General features: G+C 40.4%; 1 protein-coding gene across 1 annotated transcript in view; it reads right to left on the bottom strand.

The window, feature by feature from the left end:
* The window catches only part of TBC1D22A (TBC1 domain family member 22A), a 112,135-nt gene that overhangs the window by 27,962 nt on the left and 64,975 nt on the right, over positions 1 to 19,198 (bottom strand). The window contains exons 11-12 of the mRNA XM_077935818.1: positions 15,113 to 15,240; positions 1,588 to 1,683 (exon numbers count right to left, since the gene is read on the bottom strand). Coding sequence (XP_077791944.1) covers positions 1,588 to 1,683; positions 15,113 to 15,240 — 224 coding nt within the window. The remainder of the gene's footprint in view (positions 1 to 1,587; positions 1,684 to 15,112; positions 15,241 to 19,198) is intronic.

Below are 19,198 nucleotides of genomic sequence, written 5' to 3'. Positions count from 1 at the left end.
ATAATGGCTGAAATTGAAGGAAGTGTGGTTTCTGAACCACACTAACATATGCCTAGACGTACCTTTATTAATGTGAGTGATATACGGCTCTTTCTGGCCTCAGCTTAAGTTATAATAGCAGCTTTATGTTGGCCACTGCTTCACTAAGTGGTAAGTTCACAAGAGCGTATTTTATTGCAGCCGAAAACTCGGGACATTTTGATTCATCAGCTTAGATCTAAAGATGAACCCCCTAAAGTTCAGGTGTCTATGTCCCAGAAATAATTTTCAAAAGGGGAGGGGGAATTAAAGTGACCGTGTGACTGGCTGGCTGAAACATAGCATGTGTCTGAAGTTCCATGAGACCAGGAACCACTCCAAATTACCTCTGTATGTACAATGCACGCAGGCAAGATTTATGACAGTGAAGGTAACCCAACAGCCCTTGATCACATATGTGAGACAGGGCACATCCCTCTTATCTTTCTGCAAAACTCCAGTGGGCCAGATGAGCCAGCTTTGTATCAGATAGCAAAGTGGCCATTGCTTTTTCCTTCCGTTGCCTTTTCACCTGGAATAAGCCGAGTCGGTACTCCGACAACGAAACAAGCCTGCCAGCAACACAGTCACACAAACCATATAAAACGCACACTCCCTCGATTACTGTCCCTCATCGCAGTGGTGAATGCCTTTTTGCTGGAGGAAATAGTCCCAGCTGCCTTGAAAGAGGCAGTGGTTCTTAAGAAGTCCTCCCTGGAACCTAAGCTACCATCAAATTGCCTGGGCAAGGTGTTTGAGAGGGTGGTGACGGCACAGCTTCAAGTGTACTAGGATGGAGCCAATTATGTGGATCCATTACAATCTGGTTTCAGAACTGCATTTCAGCTGTGCAATTCTCTCTCCTTGGAAGCACAGATGGCCACACTGCCTACTAAGAACTCATCTCTTCCCCAAGCTTTTGTAGGAGCTGGCTGAGTCTGCTCTGCATAGTAAAGGTAAAGGTAAAGGTAAAGGTAAAGGTAAAGGTAAAGGTACCCCTGCCCGTACGGGCCAGTCGTGTCCGACTCTGGGGTTGCGCGCCCATCTCGCTTAAGAGGCCGGGGGCCAGCGCTGTCCGGAGACACTTCCGGGTCACGTGGCCAGTGTGACAAAGCTGCATCTGGCGAGCCAGCGCAGCACACGGAACGCCGTTTAGCTTCCCGCTGGTAAGCGGTCCCTATTTATCTACTTGCACCCGGGGGCGCTTTCGAACTGCTAGGTTGGCAGGCGCTGGGACCGAGCAACGGGAGTGCACCCCGCCGTGGGGATTCGAACCGCCGACCATGCGATTGGCAAGCCCTAGGCGCTGAGGTTTTACCCACAGCGCTACCCGCGTCCCAACTGCTCTGCATAGTACACTATGTATTATTATAGTGCTACTAGTTTTGCCAGCTGCATTGTTTCCGTGTGGGTTTTTTTGTTTTGTTATGTTTTTTATTGCTGCTGTAAACCACGTTTGCGGTGAAAAGCAATCTATAAATTCAATAAATAAAATAGTTTCATCTGAAACAGTTTCAAGGAAGACGTCTGCTTATTTCTTTTCCTGAAAACAAAGGCTACTTCACTTACTTGAAAGTCTCTTTCCTCTAAGATCTCCTTCTTCCATCTGACAAGGAAGGCAGCACACACATATAAATGGAAGTGAGAAAATCCCTCTGGTTCAGACTGAGAAAGAGAGAAAGAGAATTTATGCATAACCAGACAATAACTGCAGTTTATTCATTATTATATTCTGTCATTTTTCTAGTTACTCCAAAGTTAATTATCTCCAGGAGGTAAAATTGTTGCTGATTTTTATGATTGACTTATTAAATCAAACTCCAAAATCAGATCCCAAATAATTTTATCTTTATTGCAGGTGGGGAATTGCTCACCAGGAACCAACACTATTTCAGAGTACTCTATCCAATTATATAAAAGGCATGCTATATCAATTAAGCTTTGCAGTAAGCATCAAGTAAAGATTTCTGGTGTCAGTCTTTGTTTTGAAAACTGCTTTAATTGTGCCAGTGAACCATCTTTTGTTGAGAGGAATAGACAGTGGGGTTTTAATCCTGTTTATTCTCCTTGACTTCTTGATTGTCTTTGTCACTATTTAGAATAGTAACATTATACACTGCCTGCCAAAACTGAGAATATGAGCATCACACTGTGATGCTTCCATTCCTACCTGTCAGAAAGGAAGGAAGTGCTTGCCCCTTGAGACCCAGCTTGTGGGATTCCACAGAGATAAATCTTATTTCCCAAACTATTTAACATCAACATGAAGCTGAGATCATTAGAGCTTCTGAAGTTGAATGTCCTCAAGGCAATACCATTATATCATGAGAAATCCAGGTAATTACAAGCCAGTTGGCCTAGAATTTTTTCCAGGTAAATTGGTGGAAACTATTATTACAGGTAACACATTACTAAGCACATAGAAGAAAAAGTCTTGCTGAGGAAGAATCAGCATTGTTTCTGCACAGTTAAATCCTCTGTCACAAGTAATTGAGTATGTCATGATATACTTGGACTTGCACAACGCTTTCGACAAAGTCCCTCCATCAAAGGTTTGAGTAAACTTAGCAGATACAGGATAAGAAGTTGGGTTCTCCTATGGATTATTTCTAGATAAACAGGAAATAGGGGGTAGAAGCAAACAGACAGTACTCACAATGGAAGTAAGCAGTGAGATTCCCAATGTTATTTAAAGTGTTCATAAATAATGAGGAGACTGGGATGAGCAGTGAAATTCTGGCATTTAAACTTGAGAAACATGGAATACCCTGACTTCACATTCACTGGTGAGGTCTGAACTGATGGTGACTAAGCAAGAAAATCTGGAGGTCATGGTGGATAGTTCAATTAAAACTGCTATGAAAAGGACGAATTGCAATTGGGGACTATTATTAGTACGCCACTGAATGCCAATAGCTGGAGAATAATAGCAGAAGAGTGCTATTACTCTTCAAGCCCCATTTGTGGACTTCACTGTGGACATTGTGGACTTCTGACCCAAGTGAGCTTTAATGTTCTCAAATGGAGGTTAGGGGGGGGGGGCGGTATAAGCAGTTTCCAGTCTAGGTCCAAGACAAACTAAACAAAGCCAGAGAAGAAACTGAGCATGAAGTTCATCAGAAACTTCAAATAATCTTTACCAAAAGTGAACACTGCTGTTATACAAGCTACATCCAACGGCTCTTTCCAAATAATTGTAAAACATGCCATTTGCTCCGGATATTTTCCTTTTCCACATTGCCTTCCAATACTGTTTTCCTAGGCTCTTTTAAATCAAATCAAATGGGCTTAAGTATTCAATTCATTAAAGGAAAAATGCATATTCCCTTTAGATTTAAGAATTCATCATGGTTCAGAGATAAAACTAGGCTACAAAGTATTTCAAACGGATAGTCTTGGACAGTTTTGGAAATTGAGCAAAACACCTAATGCATAATTGCCTTTCCCAACACCTGCTACCTATTATAACTTTCCATTTGCAGCCTTTGAAGTTATGACCGGTTTCATCTTTAAATGTATAAAACGGCAGGCCAATAGCTAAAAGCTATTTTTTTAAAAAAATAAAAAATATCAAACATAAACAATGACCTTGATTTAAATATTTTAGCAAAAGATCTTAAGACAGATGTACAGCCTTCCAGAAGACTTATTCTGAACATATTAGGCATGACTCGGAGCGCATCACCACAGAGGCATCTGTCATCATCAATAAAAATCATTTAGAAGGTTAGCATCACAAATATTACATTGCCTTGCAAAAAGTTTATCGCTTCTGTGGATGAAATCGAAGCCATTATTTCAGACTTGGCCCACAAAAATCTCATGAATTAATCAGGGAGTGGACGTAGACCGGTGGGAAAGTTAAAGAAGTAAAGCAGAACATGTTCTTTGTAACAATGCACCCCAACAGTTGAAAAAGAAATTGCTTTTATCTATAGAATACTGCTTAATTGGTGTTGTTGTTATTGTTTAGTCGTGTCCGTCTCTTCGTGACCTCATAGACCAGAGCACGCCAGGCACTCCTGTCTTCCACTGCCTCCTGCAGTTTGGTCAAACTCATGCTGGTAGCTTTGAGAACACTGTCTAACCATCTCGTCCTCTGTCGTCCCCTTCTCCTTGTGCCCTCCATCATTCCCAACATCAGGGTCTTTTCCAGGGAGCCTTCTCTTCTCATAAGGTGGCCAAAGGAGCCTCAGCTTCACGATCTGTCCTTCCAATGAGCACTCAGGACTGATTTCCTTCAGAATGGATAGGTTTGATCTTCTTGCAGTCCATGGGACTCTCAAGAGTCTCCTCCAGCACCATAATTCAAAAGCATCAATTCTTCAGCGATCAGCCTTCTTTATGGTCCAGCTCTCACTTCTATACATCACTACTGGGAAAACCATAGCTTTAACTATACGGACCTTTGTCAGCAAGGTGATGTCTCTGCTTTTTAAGATGCTGTCTAGGTTTGTCATTGCTTTTCTCCCAAGAAGCAGGTGTCTTTTAATTTCATGACAGCTGTCACTATCTGCAGTGATCATGGAGCCCAAGATAGTAAAATTTTTCACTGCCTCCATTTCTTTCCCCTTCTATTTGCCAGGAGGTGATGGGCCCAGTGGCCATGATCTTAGTTTTTTTGATGTTGAGCTTCAGACCATACTTTGCCCTCTCCTCTGCAAGTGTATTTCGACACGGAAATTGTGGGCTGCACATTGGCATGCCATGCAGCAGGTGGGGGGGGGGGAGTTAAAATTTGATGCTCCAGCCCTCGTGCTGCCTTCCCAAAGCTGGAAGCTAAGTCCTGAACTTTGGGAAGGAGGTGTGAGGCTCTGGCAGGGTCCTAGCTGGGAAAGTGCTAACTAGGCTTTGAGAAGGAGGCAGGAAGGCTCTAGGACCATATCAGAGCCTCCTTCCCAAAACCCAGTGCCTTGCTTTCGAAGCCTTGGGAAAGCAGTGCAAGGGCTGGGAGGGGTGTCAAATGTTGCCGAGGGCCGCCAAAAAGGCAACGAGGGCCACATGCTGGACCACACTGGTTTAAAGGGTCAATTCTTAGCCTTGGAAGGGGCTACAAACCTAACACCATTTTTATATTATTTCTAATAACTTTTAAAGTTGTAACATTTTAGATCTGCAGTATGAATCTTAAAGGTATCAAATATTAACAGTATTCTTTCAAGTGGTTCTTTTTTAAAAAAAGTACCACACCGTAGAAGTTAAATATTTAAGACAATACGAACCCTGAATAACTTTTTGTCATCAAAAATTCCTACCCTCTAAAAGGTAGAAAACTTTCAGGGGAAATAATTTTATGAGTCTAGTCTAGGTAGAGGAAATTAAAACGGTTAATTTCAGGCTCAAATAAATCTAACAGCAACTGCCTCTGATAGCCCTTCAACAAAGCTCATTCACCAACCAAGATTGTCTCAACTGGAAAAGAACATTTCTAGACTCAAAAAAGGTCTGATGTTCCTGGAATGAAGTCCAAAGGCATCTTCTACTTTGGAATATAGCAATATAGTCATACCTCAGGTTGAATATGCTTCAGGTTGAGCGTTTTCAAGTTACGCTCCGCGGCGACCCGGAAGTAACGGAACGCGTTACTTCCAGGTTTCGCCGCTTCTGCGCATGCGCGTGACGTCATTTTGAGCGTCTGCGCATGCACAGAAGCGGCAAAACGCAACCCGCGCACACGCAGACGTGCAGTCACGTGTTACGTTCTACTCAGAATGAGAACAGGGCTCCAGAACAGATCCCGTTCACATCCAGAGGTACCTCTGTATCCTAAACTTGAGATTGTCGGATAATACATTTGGCTTAGAATGCAAGCATCCACAATTCTTTTCTTTTCTGCCCCCCCCCCCCCCTTTAGAATAAACAGAGGTTGACAACTTGACATTTCATTTAGCGTTAGGGGAGAAATGACAAGTTTATATAATATTTCCTCCCTTCTTAAAACACATTAAATTGTTATTTGCAGATTCCTCTCCAGCAAACATCCTGCAATTTATAAACCATTTAAGAATATCAGAAAGACACATCTGCAGTAACTGATCATCCCTCCAGGGAAAAATATAGGTATTCCCAATTGTTAAACCTGCTACCAGCGGTAATGGCATTCATCAGTGATTTTCTTGTGAGCTTTTACAATGGCCTTGCTACTTGACTGCAACCAGCTGTAAAGCTTCTTTATTCTGTTATCACATCCGCATGAGGGAATGAATGCCAAGGATTCAATAGTCCTGCTAAGGAAACAGAGTCACACAGTTCGAATAGCAATAAGTAGACTCGATTGAAGGCATCCTTTCACACTCCCTCGCTTTTGCAGAATGAATGCATGAATGACAAAAAAATTAAAAATTAAAATTCTCAGGTGCAGATGCTGAGGAAGATATACAAAATATAAATAAAATATAAAGTAGAGCATGTCACTCTTTAAAGAGAAGGGTCTGGAGAGGATATAAACTGATGTAGCATCATAACAGAGATAAAACTGACAGGCTTTATTTTGCAATTGAGAAAGTACAGAGGAAAAATCCTAGAACCCATTCTATTAACAATAAGATGCTCTGAATTTCAACCAGAGATCATACTAAATCAAACACTTTTAATGCTTTTTTAGGAGATGGGAGCCTTCATGGTTTCTACGTTGAAGATAACTGAGATAAGCAAACTGGGGTAGTATTGTAGGTGTCTGAAATCTCATTTACTTCCAGCGCTTATAGCTATGCAATCATTCAATCAGTTTATTACGGCCATAGACTGGCAGTTTAAAAATAGCTAAAATGCAAAATTATAAAAGCAAGATAGAATAATTATTTAAAAAAACAAGCCGGAATAAGAGAAGGGAGACAAGAGTCGCTGACCAGCAGATTAAAAAAACTAGAATTCTAACTGTTTTTAAAGCAATCCAGTTGAAGAGTCATGTGTCTGAAACACAAGATTACATGAAATGTAGCATGATTCTGTGCACCTGCTATTACCCATAGAAAAACCATGATAAATCAAGGACAGCAAGCCTTATAGAGGCAACATTACTATTACATTTATAGCTATGCACACACAAAAACGACTAGTTCTGCTGGGTTAAAATGTTTAAAAACTGGTCCTAATTAGAAACTGCTAACACTGATGTGGACAAGATCGATCTTGCACATTTAAGACAAGCCATGAACTTCCTTGCTTACCCAAAAGCCACAGTTCATCCATATATCTGACCAGAAACCAAACATCAATGACAAGAGGGAGAGCTAGGGAGGTGATTTGGAAGCACTGGGCAGGCTTTGGACTAGTGGAACGTTCTCAATTTGAAAGATTTAGATTTCATACAAAGCAGAAGCTCAATTCCTGATCATTAAACATTACTCCACTACTGCAGCTTCTGCATAGACTCTGTACTGGAGTCTTCTCACTACAATTCCCATCAGCCTCACCCAGCACAGCCAATAGTCATGGATGATAGGAACTGTAGTTCAAAACATCTGGTCAGCCCAAAGAGAAGGCTCCTATGCTATGTTTCAGATTCAGTTCAAGGTGCTGGGTGAAATTTTAACATCCTTAAATAGCTCAGTTCTGATATATCTGGAGGAGTCCCCGCTTATTTCACATCTCCAATATCTGGCACTGTCTTCTGGTCTGGTCAGTGCCTGGGTGGAACCCCTGCGTTCCACGAGGGATGAAAGGCAGCATAAAAATGGAAGAAATCAATAAATAATATCAATCAGAAGAAGCTCTTAAGTGCACCATCTGTGAAACAATTTAAGACCACAACAGCCTGTGGGCAAACCTTCTTAGCAATTGCTCTTCAATGGAGGAAGCCTAGAGCTGATTAGCTGATTAGGCAATGTGGAACAGGTTTTAATATTTGACTTATTTTAGTTAATGTTGTTATACTTTTTCAAAAAACTATGTTTCTATAAATCAGATCAAAAACTGCCACACATTTTTCCCCCTTTTGTACCAGTGAATCACATCTGAAGAGCTCACTAAGGTCAAGTGAATATTAATCATTACATTTTTACACTGCTACATAGACATTAAATAACAGGGGTTTTCTTCCTGGTCCTTTCCAAAAACTTCTCATCCGCTTGCTAGTTAAACCTTTGTAGCGATTACTTCTTCTGAAACACATTTCACTGTGACGAGAGTCACATCCTTGCTTTTTGCATTGGGAAAAGCACAAAAATACTCTTATACCGACTCCAATCCCTGATGGATATTTGGATGTAGGGGCTTTGCAAGAGAGGTTCCTATACCAGCACGATTAAATTAACGCAAATCAGTTTTGGCACCATTTGTTGCCATGGGAAAGACTGACAGCAGCATCCACAGATGAATTAAAATTAATAGTGGCATCATCATGCCTTTTCATCTTAACTTCCTGAAATGAAGGTTATACAACTCCAAACGGACCTGATGGAACAAAGGTGCAGTCAATATCCCATTTAAGTGGTCCAATTCCCTCTTAGTGGAGCTGGATTGTAGCTTTATTTTATTTTTATTTTGAATTAGCACATATATGCGTATCTGACAGAAGTTGCATTTTTAATGTTTCTGTGGAAGCAGGCTTCAAAACTAAATTTTCTACTTCTTAAAGATCTCTGAATTGCCTATGAAGAAAAATAGTACCAACAATCTACCCTGCAAATTTAGAAATAACACTGCAGTATTTTTTTCCCCAATTCAGCATGTTGCTAGATATATGCTAGGTGGAGTTCCTTTGATATTATATTTGCATATTATTGCAGTACAGAGCTTTGAGCACCCAGATTCAATGTACATGGGTATGGAATGCAAGCATGTTTTTAATCTGATTTTGTGGTCTCCTGAATCCTGAAAATGCCATGGGTTAGAATAAAGGAGATCTTGCACATCTATTCTGCAACCCTGTAACATAGGAGTAGTGAAATGGATTTCACTGATAGGCAGAAACAGAACTCCCCCAGTGTCACAGGCTACTTTAAAAGATGGATGGCCCTGACCACAATCTGGGACATGTTTGCAAAAAATGGGACCTTATTAGGTGCTATCCTAATTTTAGTCCCTCGGATGTATCTTATAGGCAATTGCACCCACATCCTTCTCTCTTTCTTGAGGGGAAAAAAAAAGCCTGCTTGGACTATAGAAATCATAACATTTCAGAAACTGTACCCTGAATCACTAAGGTGTTTTTCACACACAATGTGGAAGTACCTGCTGAGATACTTCTTCAGAGTCAGGAATGTCATTTGCTGCTTTGAAGTGGAATTGCCCTGCTACATATCAACATTATGGAAAGTGCCTTGTGACACCATAAAGCCTAACAAATTTATTACGGCATAAGCTTTTGTAGACTACTGTGCATTTCAGCAGATACGGGTAGTGCTCCCCCGAGCTGTAGTTGGTGTCTCTGTACACACACCCAAACACTCAGAAACTACAGTGATATATATTACTCCCACACACAAAAAATATTTGTTGATATCACAACAATCCTGGGCACTGTCTTGCCTAATAACAAACGCAGGATGATAAAAAAAAAAAAATCAGTTGTCCCGTTCAACCCACAAGTGGCTACTCTTAATGAATTTCCAAACGCTACGACTCTGTACTAACCCAGCTCTGGGAATAAAATGAATATTTTGAGGGTTATATGAAAAAACACTGTTCCAAAAACAATATGTTGTTATGCCTAGATTAAGTATGTAAAGATGATTTAATATAAAGTAAAATCAGCAGTGACCAGATATATTAAAGATTAAAGGATGCCAAGCTGAGGTGGGAGGAAGCCACATGGGTATATAGTATAGTTTCACTTAATTTGATAAACACAGAGTTTGAATTTGTTAATATGTAACTGTACGATTTTACAACTGTAACTTTTCATTATTGAACAATAAAACGAATATAAATAAATAAAAAATGCAGATCAGTGGCACTGGCATGAGCACCGACATGGTTCCACAGTAGGCCAACATCTTCAAGGCTGACTTAGAACACCACTTTCTCAGCTTCTTCCAGAGTAGCTCTTCCATCAGAGATAAAAACATTACATTGAATCATCCGGAATCATGGACAGAAAGCATCTGTGCTATTCTAGCAGGACTTCACCAAGTTCAACCTTACACTGCTAAGCATACTTACAGGCTTTGTACTTCTGCCCAAAAAAACACCACAAAATCCACAGGACCACAGCAAAGATCTAAGATGAAGCCACATTAGGTTTGGACAGAGACTGACAACCAAAAATATTGACATCTGGCATTCCTTAGACTACAATTACTCACCCGAAAGAGTGAAAACACAGATCAACAAGGCCAGATTGGTAACCAGGAATTATCTACCATAGGAAAGACATAGAAGCAGCTGTCAACACCTACAGCTCCCAGGTAAAAGCTTTTGTGTATCATCAATTATCTACAGCCCATATGGGAAAAATGACACAAACTGAATTAGGCTGAAGATGCTTAAAAGCTACTGTGCAACTGGAAGTACTGCCTGATTAGTGTGTAACAAAACTAAGGCTTCCCTATTAACAAAAAGAAAGATATTCCTATAAAGCTATTCTATATCAAGGAAACACCCCCTCCAAAGTCTACACAACAGTGTGATGTGACAGAGAAACAGCAGCACTAAGAAAAAACTTGGATGTGATAGCATATGTGATGCAACAGTCAAGATGATCCTCCGGATTATGAACTTCAGCCACAGAAAGGGCTGTTCTGCTTTTATAAATTATAGAAGGGGGAGAGGGAAGAGACAGTGGTAGGAAGAATCTCAAGTACTTTCACTCCTTTAAATTGAAGCTGCCAAGAGTCATCTAGGGAGAAAATGTCAGACAGACAAGATGGAATGAAGCTTTGAACAATACAATCAAAATCACAAGAATACTTGAGAAGGGAGAGGATAGCTCTAAACCCCAGACTTGTTATTCCACTGATGAAATGCAAGCCCAAAATCAAATTAGCTTCCCATTCTTCCTGCTGTGCCAAGAGGCTTATGCCAAGCAAAATTGTAAGTTGCTATAAAACAGAACTAGGCTATGGGATAAAAGGATGGGATTCATCAGTATTTAGGATCACTGCCTCAAAAAAACAATAATGTACATGGAATCTTTTTGTTGCAAGATTGTGTTTGTTGTTGTTGTTGTTGTTGTTTAGTCGTTTAGTCGTGTCCGACTCTTCGTGACCCCATGGACCAGAGCACGCCAGGCACCTCTGTCCTCCACTACCTCCCGCAGTTTGGTCAAACTCATGCTGGTAACCTCAAAAACGCTATCCAACCATCTCGTCCTCTGTCGCCCCCTTCTCCTTGTGCCCTCCATCTTTCCCAGCATCAGTGTCTTCTCCAGGGAGTCTTCTCTTCTCATGAGGTGGCCAAAGTACTGGAGCCTCAGCTTCACGATCTGTCCTTCCAGTGAGCACTCAGGTCTGATTTCCTTAAGAATGGATGCATTTGATCTTCTTGCCGTCCATGGGACTCTCAAGAGTCTTCTCCAGCACCATAATTCAAAAGCATCAATTCTTCGGCGATCAGCCTTCTTTATGGTCCAGCTCTCACTTCCATACATCAGATTGTGTTTAGAAGCTTTCTATGCCACACTTAATTTTGGCAACAAACCCCCATTACAATATCCTTTCTTTCAGCAAAAAAAATTCTCCCAATTTTTGCTTTTACAATAATGGCCGTTTGGGAACATTACTGCCAACATTTTGGCCCCTCTTCTAAGCTTACTCGACCTTATGCAATCTCCACCGCAATCCAGCACCACCTATCTGTTCAGGAGGTGATCACAGAGATCCTTGCATACAGCAGAGTAACGGTAGCTTGCTGCTGACGAAGCAAATCTGGGTAAGTAGATATGTATTAGTTTCTTTTTCATGTTATCTGCCTTCTGCTCAATCTGCCACCTACAACTCTCTTGCCTTGCTTCAGCCTCAGTGACACCATATAAGGACCACACTTGATTGCATTAAAAAAAACCTCAATACCCCATAGTTCAAAGAGGAGGGAGGAGGAAGAAACATTGCATGTCTGGTTATTCCAGCCACCAACCCAGAAGACATGAAATTAGTTGTTCTCTTCAGCCACTTGGGATTTCCTCCCACTCTTGCTCTGGACAAGGGCTCAGGGTTAGCAAGACTACGGGGATAAGGCAGAAGACAAGAAACCACTTATCTTGGGAGCAGTAGCAAGACATTGCTTCTTGGAGAATGAGGCTCAGATCATTTTCAGACCTTAACAAACACTTAGTTTGTGTATATATGCTCATACTTTGCCTTTTATTTAAAGTTTAAATGTGGAGACATACAAAGACATCTCTATTGGGGAGGGGATTTGTTTGGGATATTTTTTCCCAGATTAATGTGGTTATTTAGGAGCACAACCAAGCATGCTTGTGCACCTGTATATAGTTATACTCAGATTTATATACTACATTTTCCATGTCATTAGCTGCTGAATGTTTTAACTTTCCGTTTACGAGTGAGATTTTTATTCCAGTGCTCACCTTTACAGCTACTTACAGACTTAAACCATTAAACAATGTTCAGCTCCCTTAATTGGGAAATGCAGGTAACCCAATATTAGACTAATCAACACTTACTATGCCTCTAACAAACTATATGAAATAAAATTTAGACACATTAAAATAATAAGCTAGTTGAGAATGCCCGAGTCTATTTGGCTAATTGGGCAAGACAGTTGGATATTTAATAACCACATATTAGGTTGCAACAACCAAGACTAACAGTTCAGATTTGTCCTACATGCCATCTTTCAGAAATCTTCAGATGCTTAGAAATGCAATACATCTCCCCACTGCCTTGTTTCGTTTTCTAGTGAACCACTGACCACCACTATTAAAGCAAAATACTTGCTGCAAGTATGAAGATTTAATCTGTACAGAATCTGAATAGTTTACTTCCCGGAGACTGCATTATTTTAATTAATATTGTATTTGAAATAATAATTGCCAGTCTTCTTTTTGGAAATGATCAGGAGCTCTCACTTTCAATAGAAAGCCTCAAGAGGCGGCTAATATAACTCGTCTCATGAACAGACCAGTCTTGCCAATTAGTAGGCATCTTCAGTCTAATGCTGGGGTACGCAAGAAAGCATGGGAAATGATAGAAATGGAGTTGTTTGGCGAAAGATTAATTCAGAGTGAATCAACAGAAAACTACAGAGTTCCACATAAAATAATCCTCCTATCCCTTGAGCCCACCTTCTCCCATATTAATCTACCTATGCACTTGGGCTATTTCTGGAGGTCCTATTTTGTATCCTACTTCCCCACTCCCAGACATGAGCAGAATGGATGCAGAGGATGAAGCCTTGACTGTAATGGTGCCTAGATTGAGAGATTCTTTTCTGAAAGGGGGAAGGGTTTGCTAGGTTTCACAGAGAAACACACAGAAATGGAAGCATCCAAAAATGTGAACAAAAAAGGGGAATTGTTTCTCAGAGATGCTGGAAAGAATGGTAGCTTATTGTTATATTAGCCCAACGCGTTTCAGCTCCAACGAGCTGTTTCTTGTGTTTTAATGACCTTCCAGGGCAAAGCTCCTATGGAATCTCCCTGCCTTTAAAACTGATGGCTTCTGAGCCACTGCTAAAGAAACAAATGAGATAGACCCCCGAAGAAGCCTTATTCCGAGCCAAAACGCTTTAGGTTTCAGATGACAAGCTTAAGATCTTTATCTGATGACAAATCCAATAATTAACATTTCCATACTTAATTCTTTTTTATTGCTGACACAGATTTGTTGTTTAGGCATATAGTTTACTGCCTTTTTGTATACAGTGGTATCTTGGTTTGCAAACAGTCTGGTTTCCATATGATTTGGATTACAAACACGTCAAACCTGGAAGTGTGTGTCCCAGTTTGCAAACTTTTTTTGGATTACAACCCATTTTTTTGGGAATATGAACAAATTTTTTTGGGGGAGGCCCCATTGGCGAAAGCGTGCCTTGGGTTACAACCTGTTTTGGTTTACAAACAGACCTCCGGAACAGATTATGGTTGTAAACCAAGGTACCATTGTATTTTGACTGTTTTATATGTGTTGTTTAGCATATTGCTTAGCTGCATTGAAATGTATATGTGGGTGGTGGTTCAGACATTTCAAATAAAATGAAATGTCAATGACACAAGATTTTTGGTGAGCCTTCTTTGGAATATATAGCTCTCCTATATGCAGCCATGCTATGACGACTCTCGTTTTAAATACCCCTACTATATGTAGACTACAGAAGCTGTGATATATTGCTGGGGGGGGGCAGGAGAAGAGTAGAGGAAAGCAAGCCTTCAACCACCAGTTATGTCTATGTCTCATGCAGAAAGACATTTTGGCAAATTAAAAAAATCCACCCAGAAAGAAATTTTATCCCAGAAAGAGGACGTGTCCTGGAAAAAGAGGATACATGGCAACCCTAAGTCCAAGCTATCTGTTGCTGAGATATATTTGTGTCATCAACTGACAAGTGCCAAGCAATTAATATATACATCAATTTTGAGAACTGCGGCTGGTTTTGTTTTTTTGAAATGTAGTGCTATCAACATACATGGCACTGTAATATAAACCAGTCCAGTTTGTAATCTAAATTTTGAAAGTAGGGGAAGGAAAGGCCAGAGTAAACGAGGGAGATACAAAGAAGCGTACTTGAGAAATTTAGGCTTCATTTAAATTTAGGATTAGGGGTTAAGGCCAAAAGCTCCAGACCTCAAAAGGGGCTTGTTGTTAAAGAACGGATCACTGTATTTTGTTAGAAACGTTTTCTGTGCTGCTCTAAGCCCTCTTCTCATAATCTGTTTGCCGTCTTGGTAGCTGCAGCACATGGAGGTGACATCTCCAAGGACTTGCTGAACCATGATGAGGGCAAAATCATATGGGTGTGCAGTGATCTTGAAAGAGACTCTTATTCCCTCCGCTAAATGCAGATAACCATAGGCAAACATGCTCATCAACTTTAGTTTCAAATATCTAAGGCTCCTGCACACCAAGAATGTCAAATACTCGGAAGCTCAACAGAAATTGGCCAGCTCCGTTTCTTAAATCAAGTCTACACAGGAGAGGCATGCGGCTTCAAACAGCACTGTGCTCCATAATGAGGGCTCAAAGCAGCAGTTCACCTGGTATGTGTCCCAAAGCCTTATGGTGCACCGCAGGGGAACTTCTCTCATCAACAAGTTATTCATCCAGCGGAAAGCAAACTGAAGGTATTTCACCTCGTGTTGCTCTAAGTGTCTGTGCACTTGCTCTGAAAGAGAAAAATTGAAATAAGTTTACCAAGAGGGCTCTACGCAGCATTAATCACAAGCAGTTTTTTTTAAAACCCCCCCCCCAAAAAAATAATAATTCAACATTATATAAGCAAGCAATTTCCTCCAAAGAGGCCTAAATAGAAACAGCAAGTAAATTGTACACCAGCATTGTAGATGACATTCAAAAGGATCTATTGACAGGTTCAGTGATGAATATTTTTCATATATTTAAATAACTGAATGAACATCATACTGCAAGTACAGAGTTTCAATACAGCTACTTGTTTCTGGCACACTGGTTCAGTCCCAAGTTTGTCCTAGTGCTTTTCTTTTCTTTTTTAAGTATTAAATGTTAAGATGCGATTGTGTGACACTGTCAACTTGTCATTTTAGAATGTGTCAGCTGCATGAACACAGGATGGAATTGTAGCTTAAAAACCAAGCCGTGAATATATTATCTTTTTTTTTTTTTAAAAAAAATCTCATTAAAAGGCAGAATTTCTTTTTCTTTTCACTGCATGCACACCACTAAAAACAAGCTACGGGGAGTTAAGAGTTACTTATGATTCATGTGAATATGTGTGTTTTAAAATTAAAGCAGCATCGAGTATTTAGTGTATCTTTCATCTTTGTTGGAAGCCGCCCAGAGTGGCTGGGGAAACCCAGCCAGATGGGTGAGGTACAAATAAATTATTATTATTATTATTATTATTATTATTATTATTATTATTATTATTATTATCCGCCTTAAAATAAATATTCCAAGTAAATAAATAAATTAATAAATAAATACATATAACGAGCAATCCGACAACCAAAATTTCTGGTAGATCTGTGACTGAATGGTGGTATGGCCCAAGGAGATTTGGCCTCTGATGAATCGGTACAACAATTTACCCCTACATTGCTTCTCAATGGGTTTTCCCATCCTCTCTAAGTTTTTAAGACAGCAGTTGGTAACCTCCAAACTACATGCCCATTTAGGTTTGGCAGGGTTTCTAATTTGGCCTGTGAGGCCATTTCCCCCAAGCTACACCCACCAGCTACAAACCTGATGTCAGATATGAGATTAGTCGAGAGCCAGCTGCACAGAAAGCATTGGGAACCTTGCAGAGCATTCTTGATTGTATCTTGGCGAGCAGGGCTTGCATTTGACGCCTCTTAAACATGGTGCCAGATGCAAGTCTCATGAGGATCAATTCCCTATCAGAGCTTCCGAGTGTAGCTGGTCCCTGATGGAGCTGGGTTTTGCAGACACAGTGCCAATGAGATGATCAGCAATGGCTGCAAAGTCCACTTTGCCAGGGATCTTCCTTTGTAGACCCTCCCATCAAAGTGGCCTACTAGGCTTAGCAGAGAAAGAACGCCCCTTACCCTTGGTGTGCCAACACTTCTAAGAAGAAAGGCAAGACAAAAATAACACACACACTAAGAAGGGGTTCCCCACGTTCTATATGAAGCACAGAAGCCAGGGATTTTATCTTAAATTTCTAACATGCACAGCACCTTCTCTACAAAGAAATTGTATAGTGGTGAGAGAGAAGAACCACTACCTTTTCTCCCCACATGCAACCCTTACATGTTATCATAGGTGCCAACTCCCTGGGTGCCTGAGCACTCACAAAATTCCCCATGAAGGGACCAGGAACCCACAAATTTTGGTGCCACGGCTATGTACGCTGCATGGCACCCACGGCTCTGGGCACCCACAGTTGCGAGGCCATGTTGACACTCCTGCATGTTATAGGGCATAAAACTACATGCAGCAAGTCTTGAATGTGTACCTGCCAATACTGATAGAACTGCACTTATCTCAGAGGACTCAGAAAGGCCATTATCCAATCAACAACTGCTGCTCAAAGCTACGAATGAGAAAAGCCTACATTTGCCCTTAGCAAATACAGTGGTGCCTCGCAAGACGAAATTAATCCGTTCCGCGAGTCTCTTCGTCTTGCAGTTTTTTCGTCTTGCGAAGCATGGCTATTAGCGGCTTAGCGGCTATTAGCGGCTTAGCGGCTATTAGCGGCTTAGCGGCTATTAACGGCTTAGCGGCTTTAAGAAAAAGGAAACAAGCTCGCAAGAACTCGCAAGACGTTTTCGTCTTGCGAAGCAAGCCCATAGGGAAATTCATCTTGCGAAGCACCTCAAAAAACGAAAAACCCTTTCGTCTAGTGAGTTTTTCGTCTTGCGAGGCATTCGTCTTGCAGGGCAACACTGTATGGTAGGAAATGCAAAGCAGTGAGATACGGCGGAGCATTTAACTTGCTTAAGAATGTGTCATAGGCAGGCGCAAATACTGTAGGTTGACAAATTTGCTGCATCACTTTAGATTTAGAAGTTATTTCAAGCTAATTGAAGCATTTACTCAGAGGTAAATGCAGCAGCTACTCATAAATAGTAGATTCCACAGCCGCTACATATTTACTTCGAATTATTGGAAAGCCTTTGAAAATAATGAAAAGCTACAAACTTGGGCAACATATTTCAACTCACTTAAAAAAATATATACAAATTTAAGCATACTGAATTTCCTGTGGGCTTGCCTCTATTTCTCCCTAACATGTTGAAAAATGGACCACTAAGTGCAAAGCTTTATTTGCAATTTATTTTATAATATATTCAGAGACAAAACGAAAATGCACAGGCTGAAAAGATTCATTCCTCCTTTTTTATAAGTAATTGTGAACAGATGTTATTTCACCGATAAAGGTAATTTGGCTGACAATAATTCCAAATTTAAATTTTCCATTTCACTGATAGTAAGCATGCAGATGTAATGAATGACTCGGCAGATGTAATTATTGCCATCTTTCAGACTTAAAAGTATTTTAAGACTTAAAAGTATTTTTTCATAAAATACTTATACAGCAGTTTGCGATAATAAAATGATGCTAAATCTTCAAGAAATAATAGTTCTTGTATCAAAAGAAATAAGGGGGAATTTGTTTAACAGTCTTCTCAGCACTTTAAAAAAAAAACTTATAGTAACCTATTGAAAATGTGCTGATACAGGTCCTTCCATTAAAAAAAAAAAGTTACACATGCATATTTTATACCATGGATTTATGTGTGTTCAGGCTTATTAAATAACATGTTTATGCAAAATGCACTGTGTGTTGGTACCAAGAAGCATAATCATTCCATACTCCATTCTTAAGTAGAATATAAAGAAATAGTGTTTGCTAAAAATGACACCCTGCTTCCAGATGCTAAGAAAGTTTCTTTCATTACATCAGATTCTTCTCTAAATTCCCATCTTTGCCAAGTGCCTAACTGCCTCAGATTTTGTAACTAAGCAATTTTGGTACAGGCTGAAGTCTAGCTGAATACCCACTGTTGCCTTCCTATCGCTACACCTAGACTTCATGCAATCCTACTATCAGGGGATATCTAGGAGAAGAGACAAGCTGCCCATTAAGAAAGCCAGCCTTAACAACTAGCAGGATGATCCGGACAGTGAAGCTACTCGGGGAGGAGAGTCCACATTGCAAGGGTGGGTCATTTGTATAGTCATTAGACGCATCTGTAACTGCCAGTTGACATGCATCCAGTACTGTAACACTCATTTGCAGTAGTGGATGTTGTGCTGGGGTAGCAAGACTTATCTGACTTTCAGCTGGTTGCGTTGCTGCTGCCTACTGGGAGCTTTAAGGGTAGGGGCAAAGCAGCAGCAAGTTTGGCAAGGTACAAGAGAACCAGAGTTTGGCACTGGCAAGATAACCAGATTGGTTACGCCAATGTGTTTGCAACATGTAGACCTTGCCTTTCTCCCTCTACCCCCCAATAAGCACCAGCATCACAGCTGACCAGAATTCAGGTGAGCACTGCCACCCCAGCCCATCATCAACTACTGAATGTAGTATTAGTAGTAGTAGTAGTAGTAGTAGTAGTAATAATAATAATAATAATAATAATAATAATAATAATAATAATACCCCATTCATCTGTCTGGGT

This window comes from Podarcis muralis, chromosome 10 (assembly GCF_964188315.1).
Source record: "Podarcis muralis chromosome 10, rPodMur119.hap1.1, whole genome shotgun sequence".
Lineage (NCBI taxonomy): Eukaryota > Metazoa > Chordata > Lepidosauria > Squamata > Lacertidae > Podarcis > Podarcis muralis.
The sequence above is the reverse complement of the archived record's forward strand: the minus strand, read 5'-3'. Positions and strand labels throughout refer to the sequence as shown.